The sequence below is a fragment of the Molossus molossus genome, unplaced genomic scaffold (assembly GCF_014108415.1).
Source record: "Molossus molossus isolate mMolMol1 unplaced genomic scaffold, mMolMol1.p scaffold_m16_p_7, whole genome shotgun sequence".
Classification (NCBI taxonomy): Eukaryota; Metazoa; Chordata; class Mammalia; order Chiroptera; family Molossidae; genus Molossus; species Molossus molossus.
The window spans coordinates 9,430,247-9,453,595 of NW_023425401.1; the positions used below are offsets into that span (position 1 = coordinate 9,430,247).

General features: G+C 49.4%; 2 protein-coding genes across 12 annotated transcripts in view; one reads left to right on the forward strand and one right to left on the reverse strand.

Moving 5' to 3' along the window:
* The window catches only part of RP9 (RP9 pre-mRNA splicing factor), a 167,758-nt gene that overhangs the window by 109,621 nt on the left and 34,788 nt on the right, over positions 1-23,349 (forward strand). The gene's annotated exons all lie outside the window — the stretch shown is intronic.
* FKBP9 (FKBP prolyl isomerase 9) overlaps positions 3,419-23,349 on the reverse strand; it is a 36,024-nt gene continuing 16,093 nt past the window's right edge. The window contains exons 6-10 of the mRNA XM_036247357.1: positions 17,786-17,931; positions 13,122-13,308; positions 9,086-9,231; positions 6,037-6,200; positions 3,419-4,109 (exon numbers count right to left, since the gene is read on the reverse strand). Coding sequence (XP_036103250.1) covers positions 3,933-4,109; positions 6,037-6,200; positions 9,086-9,231; positions 13,122-13,308; positions 17,786-17,931 — 820 coding nt within the window. The 3' untranslated portion in view covers positions 3,419-3,932. The remainder of the gene's footprint in view (positions 4,110-6,036; positions 6,201-9,085; positions 9,232-13,121; positions 13,309-17,785; positions 17,932-23,349) is intronic.

Below are 23,349 nucleotides of genomic sequence, written 5' to 3' on the forward strand. Positions count from 1 at the left end.
CATTCAAGAAATATGTATTAAGCACCTGCCAGGTTTATCTTTTATGTATGTGATAACCTTGTAGTCAGACCAACTCCCCTGCCAAAACAAAAAATATTTTTCTCTCTTAAGTAGTAATTTTGAAAAGCTGTGTAAAGTCCTAAGTAATCAAAGATCAAACTCACTAGGTTTTAACAAAATAGTGCAGACAGCTTACGCTTGCAAAGTAGCCTTGTGGTTTGTTTATTTTGAGAGAAGAAGGGAGAGAAACATCAATTTGTTGTTCCACTTATTTATGCATCTATTGGTTGCTTCTTGTATGTGCCCTGACCAGAGACTGAACCCACAACCTTGGTGTAGCAGGATGACGCTCTAACCACTTGACTACCCAGCCAGGGTGCCTTGTGGTGTTTCAAACACACAGGTCACACGCATACTCAGATGCCATGTTCTCTGTGATGCTCTAATCCTCCATTAGCATCAATGACTTAATTCATCTTTCAGACCCAAAGTTCAAACCCTGCATGTCATCAGTTAGGGGGTCCAAATGCAGGGACTGGACGCTGTTCCATCAGGGGGTCCAAGCTGCCTCAAGAGGCAACACAGAAATGGAGTGCAAAATGTGGTGAAGAAAAATACTGTGTGGCACCTCCACCCTCAGTTTGGCCCTTAATTAGTACTCACAGCCTTGCTGGCAGAGTGTAACCCATAATCATAATGCAAATAGAAGCCAGGGTTGCAGCAGCATCACAAAGCGAGGCCAGCGAAGCAGCCTGCCCTTCCAGAGATCAAAGCCCGTGGTAGATCACAAACGTAACGCCCTCCTTAGCAACGAGAAGATGGACGTGCCAGGCAGCACTCGACAACAAAGCAAAGCTTTAGATAAACAAACGCATGGTATCACTTATGAGTGGAATAAGAAAAGTTGGAGTCATAAAAAACAGTAAAAAAAAATGGTTACCGGAGGTTGGGGGAACTAGAGAGGTTGGTAAAAGGTGACCAACGTCCAGTGATAGGTAAGTCTGCTGAGCATCTGATATCTAACAAACAAGGTGACTACAGTTAATACCTGTACTGTATAGTTGAAATTTGCTAAGAGAACTTAAATGTTCTCACCCCCAAAATGAAAAAGGTAAGTATGTGAGCTGATGGATATGTTGAACTCGACAGGGAATCCTTTCACGATATATGTCAAACCATCCACACCTAGTGGGCGATGAGAGTACCTCGGAGAACGTGACGTCTGCATGTGCTCAGGACCTCGTGCTTGAAACCACGAGGCTACTCTGCAAACATAAGTGGCCTGCGCTAATTTGTATACTTTAAATAATCTTACCATTTGTTTCGGTTAATTATACCTCAATAAATCTGAAGAAGAAAAAATAAAACCGACAGGCTGGAGACCCCAGAAGAACCAATATTTGGGTTCTGAGTCTGAAGCCCAGAAAAGACCAGTGTTCCAACTTATTAGTCAGGCGGGCAGAGTTTTAAAAGGCCTGCAGGCCCTGGCAGTTTGGCTCAGTGGTTAGAGTGTTGGCCCGCAGACCAATGAGTTGCAGGCCTGATTCTGGTCAGGGGCACATACCTCGGTTGCGGTTTGTCCCCGGTCCTGGTCGGGGTTATGCGGGAGGCAGCTTGTTGATGTGTCCCTCTTGCGTCCATGTTTCTCTCTCTCTCTCTCTCTCTTTCTCTATCCCTCCCTCCATCTGAAGATAAATGGAAGAATATCATCCGGTGAGGATTTAAAAAAAAAAAGGTCTGCAGTCCTTCATTTGCCCCAGAGAAACAACTTCATTCAGACAACCTGTCTCCACTGGTGAAGAAATTCAGGCAGGACCAACTGAAAATGCAACAGAGAATCAGCACAAGACTTTTATCTCCAGGAAGATACTTGAGGCCGGATGCATCCAAGGGCAGTGCCGTTGGGCACTGTTACTACCCTGTCTAGGGCACATAAGGAACCCTGCCGAATGAGAACTGACTGAACCAGCGAGAAGAGAGCTAAGGGACATTAGTAACCATGGCGGCAGTAGCCAGGAAGGCCGTGCACATCTCCTCTGCCTCCCAAAAGCACACGGAGTCCCTGAGGTTGCTTCTGCAAAAAGTAAACAATAACATTTGCTTTTTGAAAACATACTTGTGCCCTGGCCAGTGTGGTCGGTGGGCTGAACATGATCCCGTGCACAGAAAGATCACCAGTTGATTCCCAGTCAGGACACATGCCCAGCTTGTGGGCTCAATCCCCAGTAAGGGGTGTGCTGGAGGCAGCCAATCAATGTTTCTCTCACTCTCTCTCTCTCTCAAATAAATAAAAACACATTAAAAAAAATTAAAACATACATGTATTTTCTCCCACGTGCCAATTATTCTCCATTTGCTCCCACCCAGGCCACACCAGCCCCTGAGCTCCTCTGGTTCGAACTGGGTTCAACTACTGGAAGCCAGCGGCAGGTCAGACATGCCTGCCTGCTTCAGTCCCAGCCACAGTTCCCAGGATGGCTCAGGCCCTGCAAGACTCCCAACAGACAGCCCTGCCTGGGTTCCCCTCAACCCTTCAGGCCCAGGGAGGATCAGCCTTCTGCTGTTGTCGGCCACCAGCTGTCCTGGGTACTTGACATTGTTACTGGGTCCCTGAGTCCTGCCCACACCTCTGTAAACAGTCCTTCCACTATCTTCCCTGCAAAAGTGTCTAGAAGGGTGTTTCCCACCAGAACCCCGACCCTATACCTGCTATGTTCCCCATTCAGCACAGCGAGGTCCCTGACTGCACGGTATATCCCCACGGGACCCAGCCGTCAAATAAGACGCCACAAAGCCTGGTGATAGAATTCAACATTTTATATACGAAAAGATTGGTTTTCCAACATTCAACTGGACGAGTGCACGGCATTTTCATGGACTACCTCAGAGCTACATCAGTACAAAATCGTTTAAATTAGTAAAGCAGTTTCAGAAGGAAAATCGTGGATTACTTCAGGGTAAGCGCCACCACCGGTGGAGGACATAAGGCAGCAAGGTGGTTACTGCTTAACACGGACCGGCGGGCAGGTGGCGTCCTTGTTTCCCTGGGCTTCAGGGCACAGGACACAGACGAGCAGCAGAAATAGGTCACCTTGTCTGTGCTCATCTGCTGGAACCACACGCCCACCTCGGCCACAGTGAGAGGCTCTGAGCTCGGCTCAGCCGCCGGCTCTGGACGTATCTGTCTGCTCAAAGGCTTCCGTGCTACGGGAGAGTGATGGGGTGAAGCAGGTACTCTCACGTGACAAACGCAGCATCACGGTCTCTACCCGTGGTCCTCGATGCCTTTTGTTTGGTCCAGATTTTTTTTTTAACCTCCAAGCTACCCAGCCAATCACAGGACCACAACAGTATGGGGCGTGACTAACTAAAAAAGCACATGCGTGTGCATGTGTGTGCGCGCGTGTGTGCATGTGTGTGTGTGTGTGTGTGTGTGTGTGTGTGTGTAGGGGAAGGTGGAGGCTGGGCCTCACCAGAAGGGACTGTACAGGCCACTGAGTTTTCTGGGGCTTTCTGGGAACCCTGCTGGGGTAGGCCCTTTGGTTTATCTGCACAAGGCTTATGAAACATCAGCCAGGTAAAAAAAAAAAGAAGTCTTAATCCTTGATTCTTCTTCTTCTCCCTCCAGGATAGTTATAACTTCTGTATGACACTATTTTCCTTTAATAACAAAACTACCCAGAAGGCCACAGAGCAATGGTTGACAGTGTGGCCTTTCCAATATCCTACACAGCCCATGCTAAGGCACCTCGCGCCGATTTTGTCTAATATCACTGGCATTCAGCCTAAAATTCTCACCATGTGTATCGACCCAGCCTGGATGTGTGACCCACTTCCGCTTGCTGACAGTTCACCTTCTGGGAGGCCCTCGTGCCCTGACGGCGCCATCTGCCACGACGGGCTTGGCGTCACACAGGTGGCTTGTGTCGGGTTCAGAGTTCGTCGTGTTTGGCCTCCTGGTCTTTGAGTTTGAATTCCTCGGCCGTGACCTTGCCGTCCCCGTTGCGGTCCTGGTTGGTGAACATGTTCTTCACAATCATCTCAGCGTCGAAACCGGGAGCGAGCTTCCCTTTGCCAGAGGCCACCTGGGCATGAATGTACTCTGAGAACTGGAGGGGGGACAGGACAGACCCTGAGTCACGGCAGTGAGAGCGCAGAGCCCAGGCCCGAACAGAATGGGCTTTGAGTCTGAGCTCGCGAAAGGACCGAATCCCACGAGCTGCACAGCCGGGGTTTCCCCCAGATGCAGGTTAAAATCCCCTGACTGGACGACTCCTGCAACCCACGGCAGCTGCTGGAGCTCCCGTTCTCCCTCAGCCGACCCTCAGTTCTTCCCCGAAGGCTGCCCCGACGCCCGGCCTGAGAACATCGCTGCCGGCATTCCTGCCTTCGCACCAGAAAAACGTCCCAGCCACGGTGTGCCGAGCACCGTCCCACAGCCTCATCGGTACACACACGAAACCTCCTGCCCTCGGAATTCTAGCATCTTTCTGATAGGAAAGGCACACAATTAGAAACGAACACAGGCCCTGGCCGGTTTGGCTCAGCGGTTAGAGCGTCGGCCTGCGGTCCGGAGAGACCCGGGTTCGGTTCCCGCTAAGGGCACGTACCTCGGTTGCAGTTTGTCCCCGGCCCTGGTTGGTCGTGCGGGTGGCAGCCACTCGATGTGTCCCTTCACGTCGATGTTTCCCTCTCTCTCTCTTCCTCTCTCTCCCTCCCACTCTACCTGAACAAAAAATGGAAAAATGTCCTCGGGTTTTTATAAAAAAAAAAAAAAATAGAAAAAAAAAAAAAAAAAAAGAAACGAACACAGAAAAATAAGTTGCACATTAAGTGAGAAAGTGAAATGCTCTAGAAAAACTAAAAGGTAGAGCCAAGTCAGGAAGATGGAAAGGACAAGTGGGCAAGGGGCCTGCAGGATCAATTCGGGGGTCGGGCGAGGGCCGGGGATAAAGGCAGACCTGCGCAGAGGCTTGGAGGGGTGAGGGAGGGCAAGAGTCTTCCGGGCAGAGAAGGGCTGGTGCAAGGCCCGGGTGAACCCCGCCGGGTTTGTCCACAGACCAGCAGGGGGGAGGAGGGCAGAGGAGGCCACAGTGAGCAGGTGGTGAAGGTCCCAGCAAGGCCTTAGGGCCTCTGGGAGGACTCTGGAAGCAGGAGGGCTTCTGCAGGGATCTGAGTTGGAGCGGGCCGTGGTCCGACTCGTGCTTTAGATCAGAAGACGCCTGAGGAGCTACCAGTGAGGTGGAAGAAACCCAAGCACGTGTGGGGTTCTGGAAGCTGGGGAAAGAAGGTGTCATGCAAAGAAGGCAGCTGTGTTGAAGGAAGAGAGTGAGGGCCGACCCCTGGACTCAGCGATATCAAAGGCACTGGTCCCCTCGGCAAGACCAGGCTCAGTGCTGACGAGAGCAAGCCAGCGGCCGGGGAACGCTGGTGGCGGAGAGAAAGGGAAGCAGGCTGGAGCGGCGTCCCTGGGTAAGCGGGCCCGGAGTAGGTGGGAGCTGGACTTCAGCAGGGAGGTGACAGGACAGAGGACTCGACCGCCCAGCGCCACCAAGGGGCGTCTGGTACAGGAGAAACATCACAGGATCTACATGCTCACACAGGGGTGTGGAACCTGGCTCAAACCACTGGGGTGCTGTGTGACCTTGGGCAAGTCATTTACCTTCTCTGTGCACAGCTGCTGCTTCTGAAACACAGAGACGGTGACATGGCTGCCATGAGGGCCAAGCAAGACAACAGGTGTGAAAACACTTAGCCCTCAGCAGGTGCGCTGCGAGCACCCAGGAACTGGAAATGATCCACATCAGTGAGGCCTGGAATCAGTGCCTGTACCTCTCAGGCCTCAGTTTCTTCAAAGAGCATCAACTTAGAGAGCACGTGTGAAAGTGCCCGGTGCGTGAGTGTGCAGGTTCTCACCAGCACCAGACGTAAGCACAAGTGTCCCCCCCCGGACGGCTCTGCCAGCAGAATGGGTCCCCGGACCCAGTAAGGCTTCCTGAGCGCCTTGGGTCCCACCTGTCTGCAAAGGTCAGTTACCTCTTCCAGGAGGACTTCTCCATCGCCATCCTTGTCGATTTCTTCAAAGAGGTTGGGTGACACCTCGTCATTCCATATGAACATGTACCCCTCGGGCAGGCCGGCCACCAGCTCCAGCAGCTCGATGTCAAACACCAACACGGCACTGCCGGGCACTTCTCCATCTGCCACACGGACAGGGAGGGGGCAGGGTTAGTGCTGTAGGGCAGCAGACAGGCTCCCTGGGCCCCCCGCCGCACCGGGGCTCCAGCCACCTCACCAAAAGCAAGAAAGTTCAGCATCGGCGCCAGCTTTTCCAAACGGTAGGTAGTGACTGTTAGTGAGTCTCCAGCTCAGTTCAGAGGATGGTGACCAGCACTGTTCTTTTATTTATTTTTTAAATATGTTTTTATTGATTTTTTTAGAGAGAGACAAAGGGAGAGATAGAAATACTGATGTGAAAGAGAAACATCGATCACTGCCTCCTGCACGCCCCCTACTGGGGATAAGGCCCGAAACCCAGGCATGTGCCCTGACTGGGAATTGAACTGGGACCTCTCAGTTCATGAGACAACGCTCAATCCACTGAGCCAAACTGTCCGGGCATGAACTGTTTTATTTATTTATTTATTTATTTATTTATTTATTTATTTATTTATTTATAATCCTCACCTGAGGACATTTTTCCATGTTTTGTTCAGATAGAGTGGGAGGGAGAGAGAGGAACAGAGAGAGAGAGAAACATCGACATGAAAGGGACACATCGATTGGCTGCCACTCGCAAAACCCAACCAGGGCCGGGAACAAACTGCAACCGAGGTACGTGCCCTTAGCGGGAACCGAACCTGGGTCTCTCTGGACCGCAGGCCGATGCTCTAACCACTGAGCCAGACCGGCCAGGGCTGCACTGTTGTTTTATATTTTATTTTATTTTATTTATTTTTTATCCTCACCCGAGGACATTTTTCCATTTTTTGTTCAGGTAGAGTGGGAGGGAGAGAGAGGAACAGAGAGAGAGAGAGAAACATCGACGTGAAAGGAACACATCGAGTGGCTGCCACCCGCACGACCGACCAGGGCCGGGGACAAACTGCAACCGAGATACGTGCCCTTAGCAGGAACCGAACCCGGGTCTCTCCGGACCGCAGGCCGACGCTCTAACCGCTGAGCCAAACCGGCCAGGGCTACACTGTTGTTTTAAATGAAAGAACAGAATAAAACTGACCAGGGTACCTTGCATGCAGAAAGGATAAGTGTCATTTTATGAAACTTGACTTTCAATTTTATATATAAAACTAAATGTACATGTATATACGTATATATAAATAGTATATTTACTGGTAACACAGATTAGGAGACAAAATGTACTCCTTACCGTGTGTCTTGGTGGAAAAAGTCTGAAAGCCTCCAGCAGAGACTACAGTGGGAGAACTTTTGAATAAATCTGACAGCAGAATTGTAAGAACGATAAAGTATGCCTTAAAATCATGATCATGATCCAAGATACGACTATAAACAAATTCAAGAATGGTGTATATGATATGGGCCCAAAGGAAGTTATATAAGTACACACACACACACACACACACAAATGTAACACTTATTATTTAAAATATTATTATTATAGATTATGTTATAATTATCTAATATATAATCACAGGAGCATGGTATTTATGGGGCACACAACCTATTTTTGTATTTCTTTTAGATCAGGGAGGAGTAGCAGGGAGTGTTTTTACAATTACTTAAAAACTGTCCAAAAGAGAAGGCCATCCAAAGAAGTGGCCGTCACTGGAACGAGCTGGCACTGTCCACCTCCCTGCCTCCGAAGAGCAGGTGTAGTCACACGCTGGAGCAGAAGGGCTCCCGAGGCCCCGCGGACTCAGTCTGGCCGAGCCCACCGAGCCCATGAGCCACAGCAGCGGGGCGGGCCAGGACCAGCCAGCACTGCGAGAACCCGAAGTTCATCTCTTACAGAAGGAACCGCCTCGGACAGCTCCGGGGAAGTGACCGCAGAGGTCTGTGGCGTCCCCTGACCCCAGCAAACAGCTCCGGAAGGAGCCCTTGCCTTGCCCACGAGAAACTCTCTGAAAAGCTCTTCAGGGACATTTCCCACCCGTGGGTGTGGGGGTCCAACATGCATTTCATGAAACTCCCGTTTTCTCTGGTCCGTGGGTTAATTTTACTTATTTATTTTTATCCTCCCCTGAGGACATTTTTGCATTCATCTTCAGATATAGCAGGAGGGAGAGAGGGAGGAAGAGAGAGAAACATCGACGTGAAAGGGACACATCGAGTGGCTGCCACCCGCACGACCCAACTGGGGCTGGGGACAAGCTGCAACCGAGGTACGTGCCCTCAGCGGGAACTGAACCCGGGTCTCTTTGGTCCGCGGGCCAACGCTCTAACCACTGAGCAAAACTGTCCAGGGCCCGCTTTCTCAAGAGGGCATGGGGCATTAGCAGGCATCAACACTGACTTCCCAGGGGTCCTTAAACAAAAATGCTAAATACTGAAGAAAAAAAAAAAAGCCCAACAGACTCTTTGGGTTCAAAACAGAAGAAACAGGGTTGGGGGACAGGATGAAAAAGGGGGAGGGACTGAGAGTACAGATGGGTAGTTACAGAACAGTCATGAGGATGGCAAGTACAGCTTGGGGAATAGTCAGTAATACAGGGGTGGGCAAAGGTAGGCTTACACAGGTGTGAGTATGTGGAACAGAGTTTATTTTTGTATTATTATTATTTATTAACATCTGTATTATTTTCCATACAAACAACTGTAAGCCTACTTTTGCCCACTCCTGTATTGTGATAACTCTGTATGGTGCCAGGTGGGTTCTGGAAATATCGAGGGGAACTTTGTAAAGTATGCGGTTGTCTAACCACTATGCTGTACACCTGAAACCAATACAAAATAACACTGAATGTAAACTGTCATTGAAAAATATAAAAAATGCAACCCCCCCAAAGAAACAAAATGGAAGAAGCATATTGTGGTTCTATGTGTACCCCAGAAAGCACAGAATTTGGCCCCGGAATGTGCCCCATGCTTTAATAGTGCCACTTACCCACGCCAGCCTCCCCATAGCCCAGGTGGGGCGGAATGATCACTGTCCGCTTCTCGCCAACGCACATCTCTCGGAGACCCATATCCATTCCCAGCACGACCTGGCCAGAGCCCAGAACAATATTATACGTTTTGCCTAAATTCCACCTGGAAACGAAACAGAAGGGTCCCTGGTTAGGTCATCAACCCATTGGTCCTTGAGTGTTCTCATGGAAAGAACGTACCACTTCTCCAGCACATCACCTCACCGCCAAAGACACAGAACCGTCTGGTCACAAGGAAACAGACAAACCCGCATTGAGGGGCACTTTGCCACAAAAACAAACACAAAAAACCTATAATCTTGAAAAGTGTCAAGATGAAAATCAACCCTGGTTGCTGTGGCTCAGTGGTTGAACGTCACCCATGCACCAAGACGTCGCCGGTTCAATTCCCTGTCAGGACACATGCCCAGGTTGTGGGCCCCAATCCCCAATGCGGGGCATGCAGGAGGCAGCCAATCAATGTTCTCTCTCATCAAGTTTCTGTTTCTCTCTCTCTCCCTTTCTCCTTTTCTCTCTCTCTTTTTTTAAATTTTTTATCCTTCAGATAGAGCGGGAGGTAGAGAGGGGGGAAGAGAGAGAGAAACATTGACGTGAGAGAGACACATCGACTGGTTGCCACCCACACGACCCCAACCAGGGCCGGGGACAAACTGCAACCGAGGTAACATGCCCTTAGCGGGAACCGAACCCGGGACTCTCTGGTCTGCCAGCCGAGGCTCTAACCGCTGAGCCAAACAGGCCCGGGACCCTTCCCCTCTCTCTCTACAATCAATAAAGAAAATTTATTAGAAAAAGAGGAAAAGTGAGGAACTGTTTGGTGTTAGAACATATTGAAATGGGGTCCTTCGGCTACCAAACACCTTGTGGGAACATTTAGCAAAACTTACGTGGGGTCTGAAAATTAAAAGGTGGTAATTGTCAATGTTAACTTCCTGATTTTAATATATGTAGGGTTAAGCAGGAGAAGGTCTCTGGTTTTAGGAAAAGCACCCTCAAGTACTCAGAGGTGAGGTACATTCGGGTGGCAGCCTACTCTCCAGTGGTTCAGGGAGGAAGAGTTCTTTCCACAGCTCTTGCCTTTTTTTAAACGTTTCAGTCAATGTTCTAGTCAGACATTTTCATGGGAATTTTAAAAAGGTAATGTAGTTAAAACCCTGGGTCCCTGGCCGGTTTGGCTCAGCAGCTGAGCGTCAGCCTGCGGACCAGAGAATCCTGGGTTCGGTTCCTGCTAGGGGCACGTACCACAAAAGACAAAAAACCCTGGGTCGTAGATTCAAGGCAAGGCCTGAGTTTGAATCCTGGTTCAGCCAGTTAATTTGACCCTGGAAAATGTGATCTCAGTTTCCTCATCTACAAGGTAGAGATAATTACAGCTGTTGCACAGGGATGTTCTGAATAGGAAACAGTGTATTATGCCTGGCACAGCGGAGAGGAAGGACAAAGCACTCAGTAAACAGATGGCCTTGAGGGTGTCAAGTGCTTGGGTCTGTGACTGTCTTTGACTCCAGAAAAATAACTGAGAGTTTAATTTGGGCCAGGTTTTTAATTTTAAAAAATATTTTAATTGATTTTTAGGAAGAGGAAGGGAAAGAGAGAGAGAAACGTCGATGTGAGAGAGAAGCATCGATCGGCTGCCTCCTGCAGGTCAAACCCACAACCCAGGCATGTGCCTTCGCTGGGAATTGAACTGGTGAACTCGGTGCAAGGGACGATGCTCAACCGACTGAGCTGGGGCTGGGCCATGGTTTTAATGATCTTTGATGTCCATGGTCCCTGGGTAATCCAGATAAATAAAAGTTGGCTCTCTCACCTCAATCACTACTGAAAAAAAAAAAAGGATTTCCAAACCTATGGCATTTCCACCGCCTCCTAAAGCAGAGCGTGGGCATGTTCTTCAGTGCTCAGGAGATACCTCCCGGTATCTTAGAGGCCCCCGAGTGCCCCTCACCAGGTGATGACAACATGGAAGGGTCAGTCCCTCTGGGTCACGTCCCCTTTTCAGGCTCCCAGCCTCCCCTGAGCACCGGGCTGCTGGCTCTTTCCCTCCTGAACCTGGATCCCAGGGCCCGGCTGGTTCTCGGGGGCCAGGAAGCCAAAGGAGGGTTTGCATCTGTTCTACCTGGGACGCAACGGAGAGACAGCCAATTGGCACAGGCTGCCTGGCCGAGCCTGCGGGAGGGGCGTCCCCCGCCCCGCCCCCCACACAATCCCTCCTTTGTCAGCAGCACAGAGGCGCCTTCATACTGCGTCTCTCCGGGGACCATCAGGGACCTCCCATGGGACAACTGGGTTTCAGAGTCTTATAGAATATTCAAGAACTCGGTTATCAAATAACGAATCCTCATTCCTCTCTGAGGCCAGTTTCAACGCACATGAGAAAAACCCTCCAAGCAAACAAGTTGTTTTCATGTGTCACGTCTGAAAATGCCACTCATTCTTTTCCCTCGGGTCATCCTTTCCGCTCCCTCTTCATTTTCCACCAGTCTCTCCCAGACAGTCCCCTCGTTCCCCCCGTGCATTCCGGCTTCAGCGAGGCTTCCTGCCCCTGTCCTGCCGGCTCTCCACCCACAAGCCCCTGCACCCTCTCTGCAGCCTTCCCAGGGCTGGGCGGGGCCAGGCCCCCCCTTCCAGACCGGGCTCCTTTCCCACACTCAGGTGTGCGGGCACCTCCCACACTCCCCATGATCTCCTTCTTCTGAAGCCAACGCCCAGGACAGGCCAGCAGGGAGGCTGCCCTTCTGCGTGGATGTGAACATAACACCAAGAGCCCTCGGGGTTCACAGTGGGGTCTCTGATAAGAGGAAGGAGGTCATGCGGCTCCAGACGCCCTGTAAGAAGGTTGTGAACCCACCAAACGCACATCAGAAGGCCGGGAGGCTGATTCTCCCCACCCCACGTGAGAAGCACACACCGAGCCCACTGAGATGGAATTCCTTTGCCCATTTCCCACCCATACGTCCCCTGTCCGTGGCCGTAGGGGCACCAGACAAAGAAGTGAACATTAGCAAGAGGAATGGCAGCAGCCACTGACCTTGCAGGCTGTTCTAACCTCAGGGACCCCGCTGACATGCATAAACTCACCCCCAAACAACCACAAGCCGCGCTTCCTCCCGCTGCCCTCCGCGGCTCCTAACACTAGTGCAGGTTTGTTTTGAGCTGGGCCCACGTCAGTCTGCACCCCAGAAGCTAGTACCTGTTTCATGGACTCTGTAATGCGCATTTGTTCACGTTTTAACATCTCTGTCATTGAGATACACGTTACAACGGGCAGCATGTTATTCTTTTGGGGAAGCATTTTTACTTTCTTTTTTTAAAAAAATATTTTTATTGATTTTTAGAAAGAGAGAAGCATTGATGTGAGAACACAACATCGATTGGCTATCTCCCACAGACCCCCCTACCGGAGATCGAGCCCACAACCCGGGCAGGTGCCCCGACCGGGAATCAAACCGGCGACCCTTCGGTGCCTGGGACAGTGCCCAGTCAACTGAGCCATGCCGGCCGGGGCAAAAGCATTTCTACTTTCTTAGAAATACATCCAGTGATGCTTCTTTTATAATCAACACATTGTGGATGTGCTCGCATATGCTAACTGCATTCGGACACAGGACCTCATAGCAGCAGAGAGAAGGGGGTGGCCAGTCTGTCCTGAGGGCTCTCTCTCCAGGCCTGGCTCCCCCCAGCCACACTGTCACCTGAAGCCAAAGTGGAGAGAGACAGCCTGGTGTGCAAACTCCACAGTTTGGATTTCATCTGTAGGTTACTTTTTAAAGACAGCAGTTATAGGACAAGATCTATTTTTCAGAAAGACAATATAACGGGAGCAGGGGAGCCCCCTCATGGGGAGCTCTTAGAAGGGTGCATCTGAGCAGTGACGTGGGCTTGAGCTACGCAGGTGGGAACCCGGGAGACAACAGTTCTCACCAGTACCTGAGGAACGAAAAGGCGAGTCCCCCCAGCTCAGCCCGCTCCCACACTTCCGGGGGCCCTTACGTGGAATCCAGCAGGGTCCCGTCCAGAAGCGAGGCGTTGTAGTGATACTTGAGGTAATCCCCCTTCTTACTCAGCACCGAGCAGTCGGGGGGCTTGTAGTGGGACGTGATGCTGATGGAGTCTGAAGGGTTGTGGAAGTCGATCACGTGGATGTCAAACACCAGCACGGCCGAGCCGGGGATATTCCCTAGAGGACAGACGGGAAATCGGTGAGGGAACCCGCAGCAGCAGGTCATGGGCCGCCCCACCACCACACAGGTCCTCACAGGTGTCCAGCGAGGAACACCGGACTCGGCACGAAATCCTAGGGAATGCCGGAAGAATGAAAGAATGAAGCTAGAAAGGCCATTAGAAGTAACCCAACCCTCACTCCATAGATGGGGAAACTGAGGCACAGGCCTGCCCAGGGTCACGCAGCCAGTTAGGGGCACACTTTGTACTACAATTCAAGATGATGAGCCCCTGCCCCATGGGATCGGTGAGCCTGAAGGATTTCCAGCTGAGTTCAGCACAGATGAGAGTAAGGCTCAGCCACACTAAGGCTCGCCCGCTCCTCCCAGAAGGACGAGGTGAGACGAGGAAATCGGCTGTAGTGACAGTCACTGCGCAAGACGAAGCAATTCAACAGAAGCGCATGAGGAGCAGCCTGCAGCCCGATGTCCCCAAGTACCTTCACGACACCTCCCACTTGTTTTTTCTGCACAAAATCGTAAAGACAGCTTTCTCTTCCATTATCTCCACTTCTGAGAGCATTACCTCTGAATCATGTTTTCATTTACAGAAGTGCTTTTCATATACATTCTCTCATCCAATCTGTGCAGCAACCCGGAGGGGAAACCAGCTGTGATAAAATGCAACGCCAGGGCCCTGGCCAGTTTGGCTCAGCGGTTAGAGCATCCGCCTGCGGTCCGGAGAGACCTGGGTTCGGTTCCTGATAAGGGCATGTGCCTCGGTTGCAGTTTGTCCCCGGCCCTGGTTGGTCGTGCGGGTGGCAGTCACCCGATGTGTCCCTTTCACATCGATGTTTCCCTCTCTCTGTCTTCCTCTCTCTCCCTCCCACTCTGTACAAAAAATGGAAAAATGTCCTCGGGTGAGGATAAAAAAAAAAAAATGCAACGCCAGGGATGAGCCTGCGAACCCCACGGACAGCCCAGCGGTGCGTCCGCTCCACAGACATTTACTGACCGTGTACGATGTGCCTGGCCCTGTGGACGGTGGTGAGGAAACCACAAATGTCCTCTATGTCTTGACACCCTTCTGAGGCTGGTCTCTCAGGGATTCGCATTAGGTGCCAATCAAAACAGGACAGAGGGGACCCCTGAACAAAAGCACCTGGGTGTTACACATCAGGGTGCCCCTCCTCCACAGCAATACATGACTCAGGATGAAGCAGCCTCAAGCCCAGAACAATTAGGAGCCTTCTGATGCTTCCCAGAACCTCAGATAATTCTCTGCAGAGTTCTGTCTCATAGTTGACAGCAAGCCAAAAGGAGAAAAATAATTTAAGCAAATGTTTCCCATCAATATATTATTTGGAGAGAAAGGAAGGATTAGTCCTGAGGGCATAATTATACAAACATAAATACTCAGAAAGCAGTTTTCTATTTCTGTGTGTATTTGGCTAGAAGTAGAAGTTTACATGATACAAAACAACCAAGCGTCAAGGCACCAGACACAAACGGGACATGAAGCAAGGCCTGTTCAACATGTCTTAAGCTGTGATCTGTGGTGGCTTCATAAATCAGAAATTTAAATCAGGGAGAAAAAGAATGCGCTTCTCCACGGTACAATCAACCTGGTGTTTCTTAGATAACTCTGGACATACCCTGCTGGGAAAATTCCCAGCATCCACATGCCATACTGGCAGTAGTCAGAAAGGATTAACAGAATGAATGTGTACAGCCTGCCAGGCCAGCCAGGATCCCATCAGCAAAAAGAAAACAAAAGCAAAATAAATACTGCATCAACTATTTCTAAGCAAGCTAGCAAAAAAAAAAAAAAAGGTATATGAGAAAGAACATAATTAAGAAAGAAAATATGGCCCTGGCCAGTTTGGCTCAGCGGTTAGAGCGTTGGCCTGCAGTCCGGAGAGACCCGGGTTTGGTTCCCGCTAAGGGCACGTACTTCGGTTGCAGTTTGTCCCCGGCCCTGGTTGGTCGTGCGGGTGGCAGCCACTCGATGTGTCCCTTCACGTCGATGTTTCTCTCTCTCTCTCTCTTCCTCTCTCTCCCTCCCACTCTATCTGTACAAAAAATGGAAAAATATCCTCGGGTGAGGATAAAAAAAAAAAAAGAAAGAAAGAAAATATGGCTTGAAATACTATGCACTCATTAAAAATAATGTTGGCATGGAGACTTTTCAAAACAAATTAGGTGGAGAGAGAAATGACAAAGTTATCTTTGTAGATGATCCCATTTTTGTTAGTACTTGCAAAGGTGGATGTGTTTCCTGTTATCTACATAGATTCACATATAGTCAAAAGTACAGAAGAGTAATTTGGGGTGGTGAGCACACAGTACACTATACAGACGATGTATTATAGAACTGTACATCTGAGCCCGGACGGTGTGGCTCAGTGGTTGAGCATCGACCCATGCACCAAGAGGCTGCTGGTTTGATTCTTGGTCAGGGCGCATGCCCAGGTTGTGGGCCCAGTCCCTAGTGAGGGGCATGCAGCAGGTGGCCAATCGATGTTCTCTCTCATCGATGTTTCTGTCTCTCCCTGTCCCTTCCTCTCTTTCTAAAAATCAATAAAGGAAAAAAATTTTTTTTAAATGTACATCTGAAAACTACATAATCTTATTAACCAACGTCACCCCAATAAATTCAATAAAAGAAACATGTAAAAGAGTGTTTACTTCCTGGCTGTATTAGTCTCCTACTGCTGCTATGACAAATCACTACTGACTTGGTGATGTGATGTCCTCGCCTTTTCCAGCTTCTCAAGGTCACCCTCGTCCCTTGACTTGTGGCCCCTTCTTCCATCTGCTAAGTCAGCAGCTTGGTGTTTTCTACTCTGACCTCCTGTTTCTCTTTTACAAAGACTCCTTTTTTTAATTTAATTTTTTTTTTTTGGTATATACCCCTAGCGGGAACCGAACCCGGGTCTCTCTGGACCGCAGGCCGACGCTCTAACCGCTGAGCCATACCGGCCAGGGCTGCAAAGACTTGTAAATACATCATGGCTGCCTGGATGACCTGGGATAATCTCCCCATTTCAGGATTTTTACCTTCATCATATTCGCAAAGTCCCTTTTGCCATGAAAGGTTCACAGTTTCTGTGGAGCGGACATAGGGTTGCTCTTTTTCTATTTTTTTGTTTGTTTGTTTGTTTGTTTGTTAATCCTCAACCAAAGGTATTTTTCCATTGATTTTTAGAGAGAGTGAAAGGGAAGAAGGAAGGGAGAGAAACATTGATGTGAGAGAGACGCATCTATTGGTTGCCTCCTGCACAACCCCAAACAGGGCTAGGGATCAAATGTGCCACCCAGTTACATGCCCTTGACCAGGAATTGAACTCAAGACCCTTCATCTGAGGGCTGATGCTCTACCTGCTAAGCCAGGGCCCAGGGACACTCTTTTGCTTACCACATCACAATGTTTATTCCTAGGCTGTGGGATTAGGGGAGATTTTTATTTTGTTCATCTGTATTTTCTGTTTCTAAAATAAACATGTATTATTTGTATCATTTTTAAAAGGGAGTTTGTGGATGGAGTGACAAAACTATTCTATCCCTGCCTGGCCAGTGTGGCTCAGTGCACCAAAAGGTCGCCGGTTCAATTCCCGGTCAGGGCACATACCCAGCTCGTGGGCCCAATCCCCAGTGGGGGCATGCAGGGGGCATGCAGGAGGCAGCCGATCAACGTACTCTCTCGTTGATGTTTCTATTTCTCTCTCCCTTTCCCTTCCTCTCTCTCTAAAAAAAAAAAAAAAAAATCAATAAAGGAAAAAAAATTTTTTTAACTGTTCTAAACCTGGAGTGGAGTGATAGCCGCACAATTCACTACATTTACTAAAAGGCATTGAGCTGTATCCTTAAAACAGGTGGATGTTACAGCATATACATTAAATTATACCAAAAAAAAAAAAAGCTGTTAAAAAGCAAAAAGGGGGCCCTGGCCGGTTTGGCTCAGCGGTTAGAGCGTCAGCCTGCGGTCTGGAGAGACCCGGGTTCAGTTCCCGCTAAGGGCATGTACTTCAGTTGCAGTTTGTCCCCGGCCCTGGTTGGTCGTGCGGGTGGCAGCCACTTGATGTGTCCCTTCACATCGATGTTTCTGTCTCTCTCTCCCTTCCTCTCTCTCCCTCCCACTCTATCTGTACAAAAAAAATGGAAAAATATCCTCGGGTGAGGATAAAAAAAAAAAAGAAAAAAGGGGGTTTTGCAACTTACTTTCAAATGGGTCAACAACAAAAACATAATTTATAGAGGAGAGAGAGAAGACAGCAGGATGTTACAGTGGGGGAAGAAAGGCTTCGCTGCACAGCCTTTCAACTTTGGTGCAGGTGTAAAGTTCCAGAAGGCCGAGGAAAGCGGACAGGGAACAACAGAGCACCTCTGAGCTGTCAAGCCGTAAGCTGGACTTCGGTGTGGACGCCTTGCTCCAGGACCAGCCTGCCAGCGTCAGTGCGCTTGGTGGGACCTGCAGAAGGCAGCCGCGCTCACCTCTCCCCTCCTCCCCGTACCCCAGGTGAGGGGGGACCACGATCCTCCGCTTCTCTCCGATGCAAACACCCAGCAAGCCTTCGTCCATCCCGGCGATCACGTAGCCCTGCCCAATGTACGTGTCAAAGGTGCGGTTCCGCGAGTAGCTGGAAAAGAAGGAAAGACAGAGGTTCCTCACAAGGGACACCACAGCAGCTGTGACATTCGTCAGCACAGCGAGCAGCAGGACACAGAGGCCGCCAGCCCCCAGGACACAGTGAGCCTGACAGTCGGAGGATACAGCCAGGAAAAGGCTCCTGTGTCCACACCCAGCGGCGAGGCGGCGGTGGACGGGGCACCCCAGAAACAAGCCCTCCAGCCCTCTGGCCAGCCTCTGAATAGGACGCAGTGACGAGGGGCGTCCCCAGCAATGTAGCTAATGTAAACTGGACTGCACGCTTGGCAACCATGTCAAGCTAATAATAAAAAGCCAAGGGAGCCCTTATCAGAAACTAAGAGTGTGTGGAGGACAAGGTCTCCAGCCTCTGATGAGAATGTCTGCACAGGTGGACGCGAATGCCCAGGTCGCCAGCAAAGCGGCATGTGCTCTGGGAGCAACCGAATTCTGCAGCCTCCGCCGGCGCCTGGTGAACTCTCCCTGCTGCGCCCACACTACCTCTGGCGAGGACGGAGCTTCCCCGGTGCCAATGGCAGGCGCCCCAGCTCCCGCCCGGCCGGCGGAGAGAGCCAGGCGCGGGGAACTGCCAACTGAGGTCAAGTATCATGACTTCGGTGAGAAGCAGCAGCAGTTCCCCAAAGCCTGATGATTCCAGAATACAGTGAGAAAACTTCATCTGCCACGTCTACTACCCAACTCTGAACCATCGCGATCCGTATCCACGCCCCTCCGGCACCTGGGGCAGATGAGGCATGAAGCCTGTCCCGAAAGAGCCAGCGGGCCCGGTCAGTCCTTCATCACACACACTCCCCACGACCTCAGAGAAGGTGGGGCGGGGTCTTCCTTCTCAACACCCTCACAGACCGCAAAGCCAAGGGGCGTGAAGAAATGGTGGCAGAGGCTTCTCCTCCCCAGGAGGCAGACCATCCCATGGCCTCTGCAGGAGGCAGACCATCCCATGGCCCCTGCAGGAGGGAGACTATCCCATGGCCCCTGCAGGAGGGAGACTATCCCATGGCCCCTGCAGGAGGGAGACTATCCCATGGCCCCTGCAGGAGGCAGACCATCCCATGGCCCCTGCAGGAGGCAGACCATCCCATGGCCCCTGCAGGAGGCAGACCATCCCATGGTCCCTGCAGGAGGGAGACCATCCCATGGCCCCTGCAGGAGGGAGACCATCCCATGGCCCCTGCAGGAGGGAGACCATCCCATGGCCCCTGCAGGAGGGAGACCATCCCATGGCCCCTGCAGGAGGGAGACCATCCCATGGCCCCTGCAGGAGGGAGACCATCCCATGGCCCCTGCAGGAGGGAGACCATCCCATGGCCCCTGCAACCGGAGTACGTGCCCTTAGCGGGAACTGAACCCGGGTCTCTCCAGACCGCAGGCCGACGCTCTAACCGCTGAGCCAAACTGGCCAGGACCAGGCTCAGCTCTCCACCCTCTCAACTGCCCCAGGGGATGGCCTCTCCAGCAGGTGTTTAGTGATCATCAGCAAAGAGCAGCTGATAGCCATTCAGGAAAGAGGAGGGTACCAGTGAGATAGGATCACTTATAGACACCAGGTGTGGGAGCCGGTGGCAGGTGCCTCAGAGCCGAGAAAAACCACCAGTTGGAATAATCAGCAAAGGTGCCATGGGTTTGGGGAGAAGGTGACCCTGAGGATACAAGGACTGGCTTGTGGGTAACAGGGAGGCCGAGGCCTAGGAGCAGGAAAGAGCTGCAGAAGAGAGAAGAGGAGCAGGGTGGGCTTGAAGTATAGAGAATTTTAAATAACTTTAAAATAAGACTGAAATAAATGGAAAACCATCATGTCCCCCAATGAGAAAGCTGAGAATTGTTACCAATGCTCCCCAAAACTAATGTATGAATTTTATAACAATTCCAATCAAAATTGGAGTGGTGTGTATGGGGGAGGAAACAGATCCTAAATTTCATTTGGAAAAAGAAATAATCAAGAATGCTATTTGGGCCCTGGCCGATTTGGCTCAGCGGTAGAGCGTTGGCCTGTGGTCCAGAGAGACCCTGGTTCGGTTCCCGCTAAGGGCACGTACCTCGGTTGCAGTTTGTCCCCGACCCTGGTTGGGTCGTGTGGGTGGCAGCCACTCAATGTGTCCCTTTCACGTCGATGTTTCTCTCTCTCTTTCCCCCTCCCACTCTATCTGAACAAAATATCGAAAAATATCTTTGGGTGAAGATTTAAAAAAAGAAAAGAAAAGAAAAAGAATACACTCTCATACAAATTGAAAAGCTACAATAGTTTAAGGTATGACACTGGCCCAGGAAGAGTTAGACCAGTGGAAAAGGATAAAAATTCTAGACAAAGACCCAAAAATATATTAAAGAATTTGGTACATAATAAAAGTCAGATTTTTGATGAGTGAGGGAAAAAAACAGAGTTATTCAATAAATGGTGTTGGAAACACTAGGTAACCATCTGGAAAAAACTACTTAGATCCTTACAGTCACACTGAATACCACAACAAATTCCAGATGGATTGAAGATTTAAACATGAAAGCATTTATAAGCATGGAGAGAGACTGTGGAAGGTTATTAATATTTACCCTGAGTAGTGAGACTAGAGAGGTTGATGGAAAATCATTGCATTTTTTTATATAGCTTTGCATTGTTAAACTTCTATAATAAGAACATAAACTTTGGAAAATAAAAATTCTAATAGCCCTGGCCAGTTTGGCTCAGCGGTTAGAGCATCGGCCTGCGGTCCAGAGAGACCCGGGTTCGGTTCCCGCTAAGGGCACATAACTCGGTTGCAGTTTGTCCCTGGCCCTGGTTGGGCCCTGCGGGAGGCAGCCACTTGATGTGTCCCTTTCACATCAATGTTTCTCTCTCTCATCCTCTCTCTCCTTGCCACTCTATCTTAACCAAAAAATGAAAAATGTCCTCAGGTGAGGATGAAAAAAAAAATTCTAATAAAGAATATTTTACAGGATAAAAAAAATAAAACCATTAACAAAGCATGAGAAAAATGCAGGCAAATATTTATATACTCTAAGGGGGGAGACAGACTTTTTAGCAAGTCACTGAAGACAGAATATGTAAGAATGTATATAAGAATAAAGAAAGCCATAAAGGAGAAGTGGAATTTTTTAACAACAAAAAAGTTTACATTTAAATAAGTCAAAAATCACAATAACCAAAATTAAAATGCAAATAAGCAGACAATATGTTTTCAACAATATACAACCATAAAAGGGGTACAGTAATATCTTTAATGTGCAGAGTCTTTGAATCAATTAGAAAAAGACAAACAGCAATACCCTCAATATAAAACCAGGCAAAAGAAATAAACAGGTAAATCACAAAAGAAGATACCAGAATAGTCAATAAACATTGGAAAGAATTTCAACCTTAATAGCAATAGCAATCAAAGAAATTCAGGTCAAAGCTATAAGATTCCCTTTTTCTTCTACAAATGGGCAAAGATGAGTTGAAAAGGACACCCAGTGTTACTACGTTCACAGGGAATGGGACATTCTCAGGCAGCGATGAAACCATCCTTGAGGACAGCCTGGCAGTGTTTACCAAATGCTCTAAAAATACACATAACCTGAAATCCAGAGATTCTTCTCGAAATGTATCCCAAGGAAACAATTTATCATATACTTCAAGACTGAGCCACTAAAAATTACTGGGCCCTACCTAACATGTCAAAATGTAGAAAACAATAGGGGCTGATTACCCAAATAAGACAAATGGATACAATGAAATATTATTTAGTGGTTAGGATAGGCTAGATCCTCATGTGCTCAAATGACAACCTGTTTGAAACCTAAGAAAACTGATTCCATTAATATGGAAAGAAATCTGGCATCCACAAGAAAAAATGGTCTTTCAAATGAAATATAATTCCCAGGATAAAGGACAGAACCAAGTTCTTATGTGATAAGTAATAATATATACACACACACATTGGAGATTTTTTTTGTAATAGAATTAAGAATAAAAACAACTCAAATGTTCATCAACAGAGGAATGGTTAAATAAATATGGTACATTCATCAGTGAAACATTAGGCAGACATAAAAAATAATGATTTGCCCGGCCGGTGTGGCTCAGTGGTTGAGTGTCAACCCATGCACCAAGAGGTCACTGGTTCGATTCCCAGTCAGGGCACATGCCCAGGTTATGGGCCAAATCGCCAGTGGGGGGCATGCAGGAGGCAGCCAATAGATGTTTCTATCTCTCCCTCTCCCTTCCTCTCTCTCTAAAAATCAATAAAGAAAATAAGTAAATAAATAAAATGATTTCTCTCTATATATTAATATGGAAAAATCCCACGGTGAAAAAAAGCAAGGAGCAGAATGTACGGTAGACATGCTGTGGTGGGCCGTTAGACAGGCATGAGCAGAGTAAGGACCATAGGCCAGGCATGGAAGGTCACCCAGGGCCCTGGGTGCCTAGCAATGGACAATTATAAGGTAGGACCTCCCCCACAGGGTGACCTTTCCTCCCTTGGCGTACTGCTAGCTCCCCTAGGTTTAAACCCCCTACATGCGATTTAGACACCCTGACCTTTCACATGGCTGGTCATGCAGTTCAGACCCTCCCCTGGCATGGCCTTGGAAGAGAACAAGGGAGCTGGAGAACAGCCTCCTAACACTCCCATACAAGTTCTTGCTCAACCACTCCCTTAAGCATTAGCCCTCAGGACACTGAGGTTCTGACCTGCATCAGATAATCTTAGGAACAAAGCCTCCAGTCTGTTGACCACAGAGTCAGAGTTTTGGTCAAACCAGAGATAACATCTAGGCCTCAGTTGTGTTTCAGCTCCAGGCCCAGAAAAGCAGCAAAACTAGAAAAAGTGACGCCATGGCTGACGTCAGGTCCAGACGCAATGACCAATGACCCCCTTCCCTAGTGCCAACCAGTCAGTAGAGACCAGACCCTGAAAGGACACACTCATCAAAACTGATGAATATTCTATTGAGATCCTCCCCTGGGACCTCCCCTAAGATCCCACCTTTAAAGGGCAGAGAAAAGCCCTCAGGATAGAAGACCCGGGGCACTTGCTCCTTCTCTCCCCTGAGCAGGCCCATCCCCCCCCCCTTTCCCAGGGCGCTCTCTCTGGGGGAGCCTGCGCCTTCCCCGCTCCTTCCTCCAGGCTCATACCTTTGCTTCTTTCTCCTAAGTTCCAAGAGCCCTTCTTTTGACTCTGTAACTCGTTTCCTGAGCTCACGCAGCCCAACTGGCTCACTTCTTCCGTGGCTCACGTCTTCTACCTCTGTGACTTTCTAAACAAATTTGTGCTTGTATTTGAGTCTTGGCTCTGAATTCTTTCCTAGCCAGAACTCAAGTACCGAGGTTGCTGAACCGAGGTCCAATTGCCGGTAACTTTCTGGTGCCGTTTCGCCGCTAACAATACTTTATACCATATTCTATATGCTA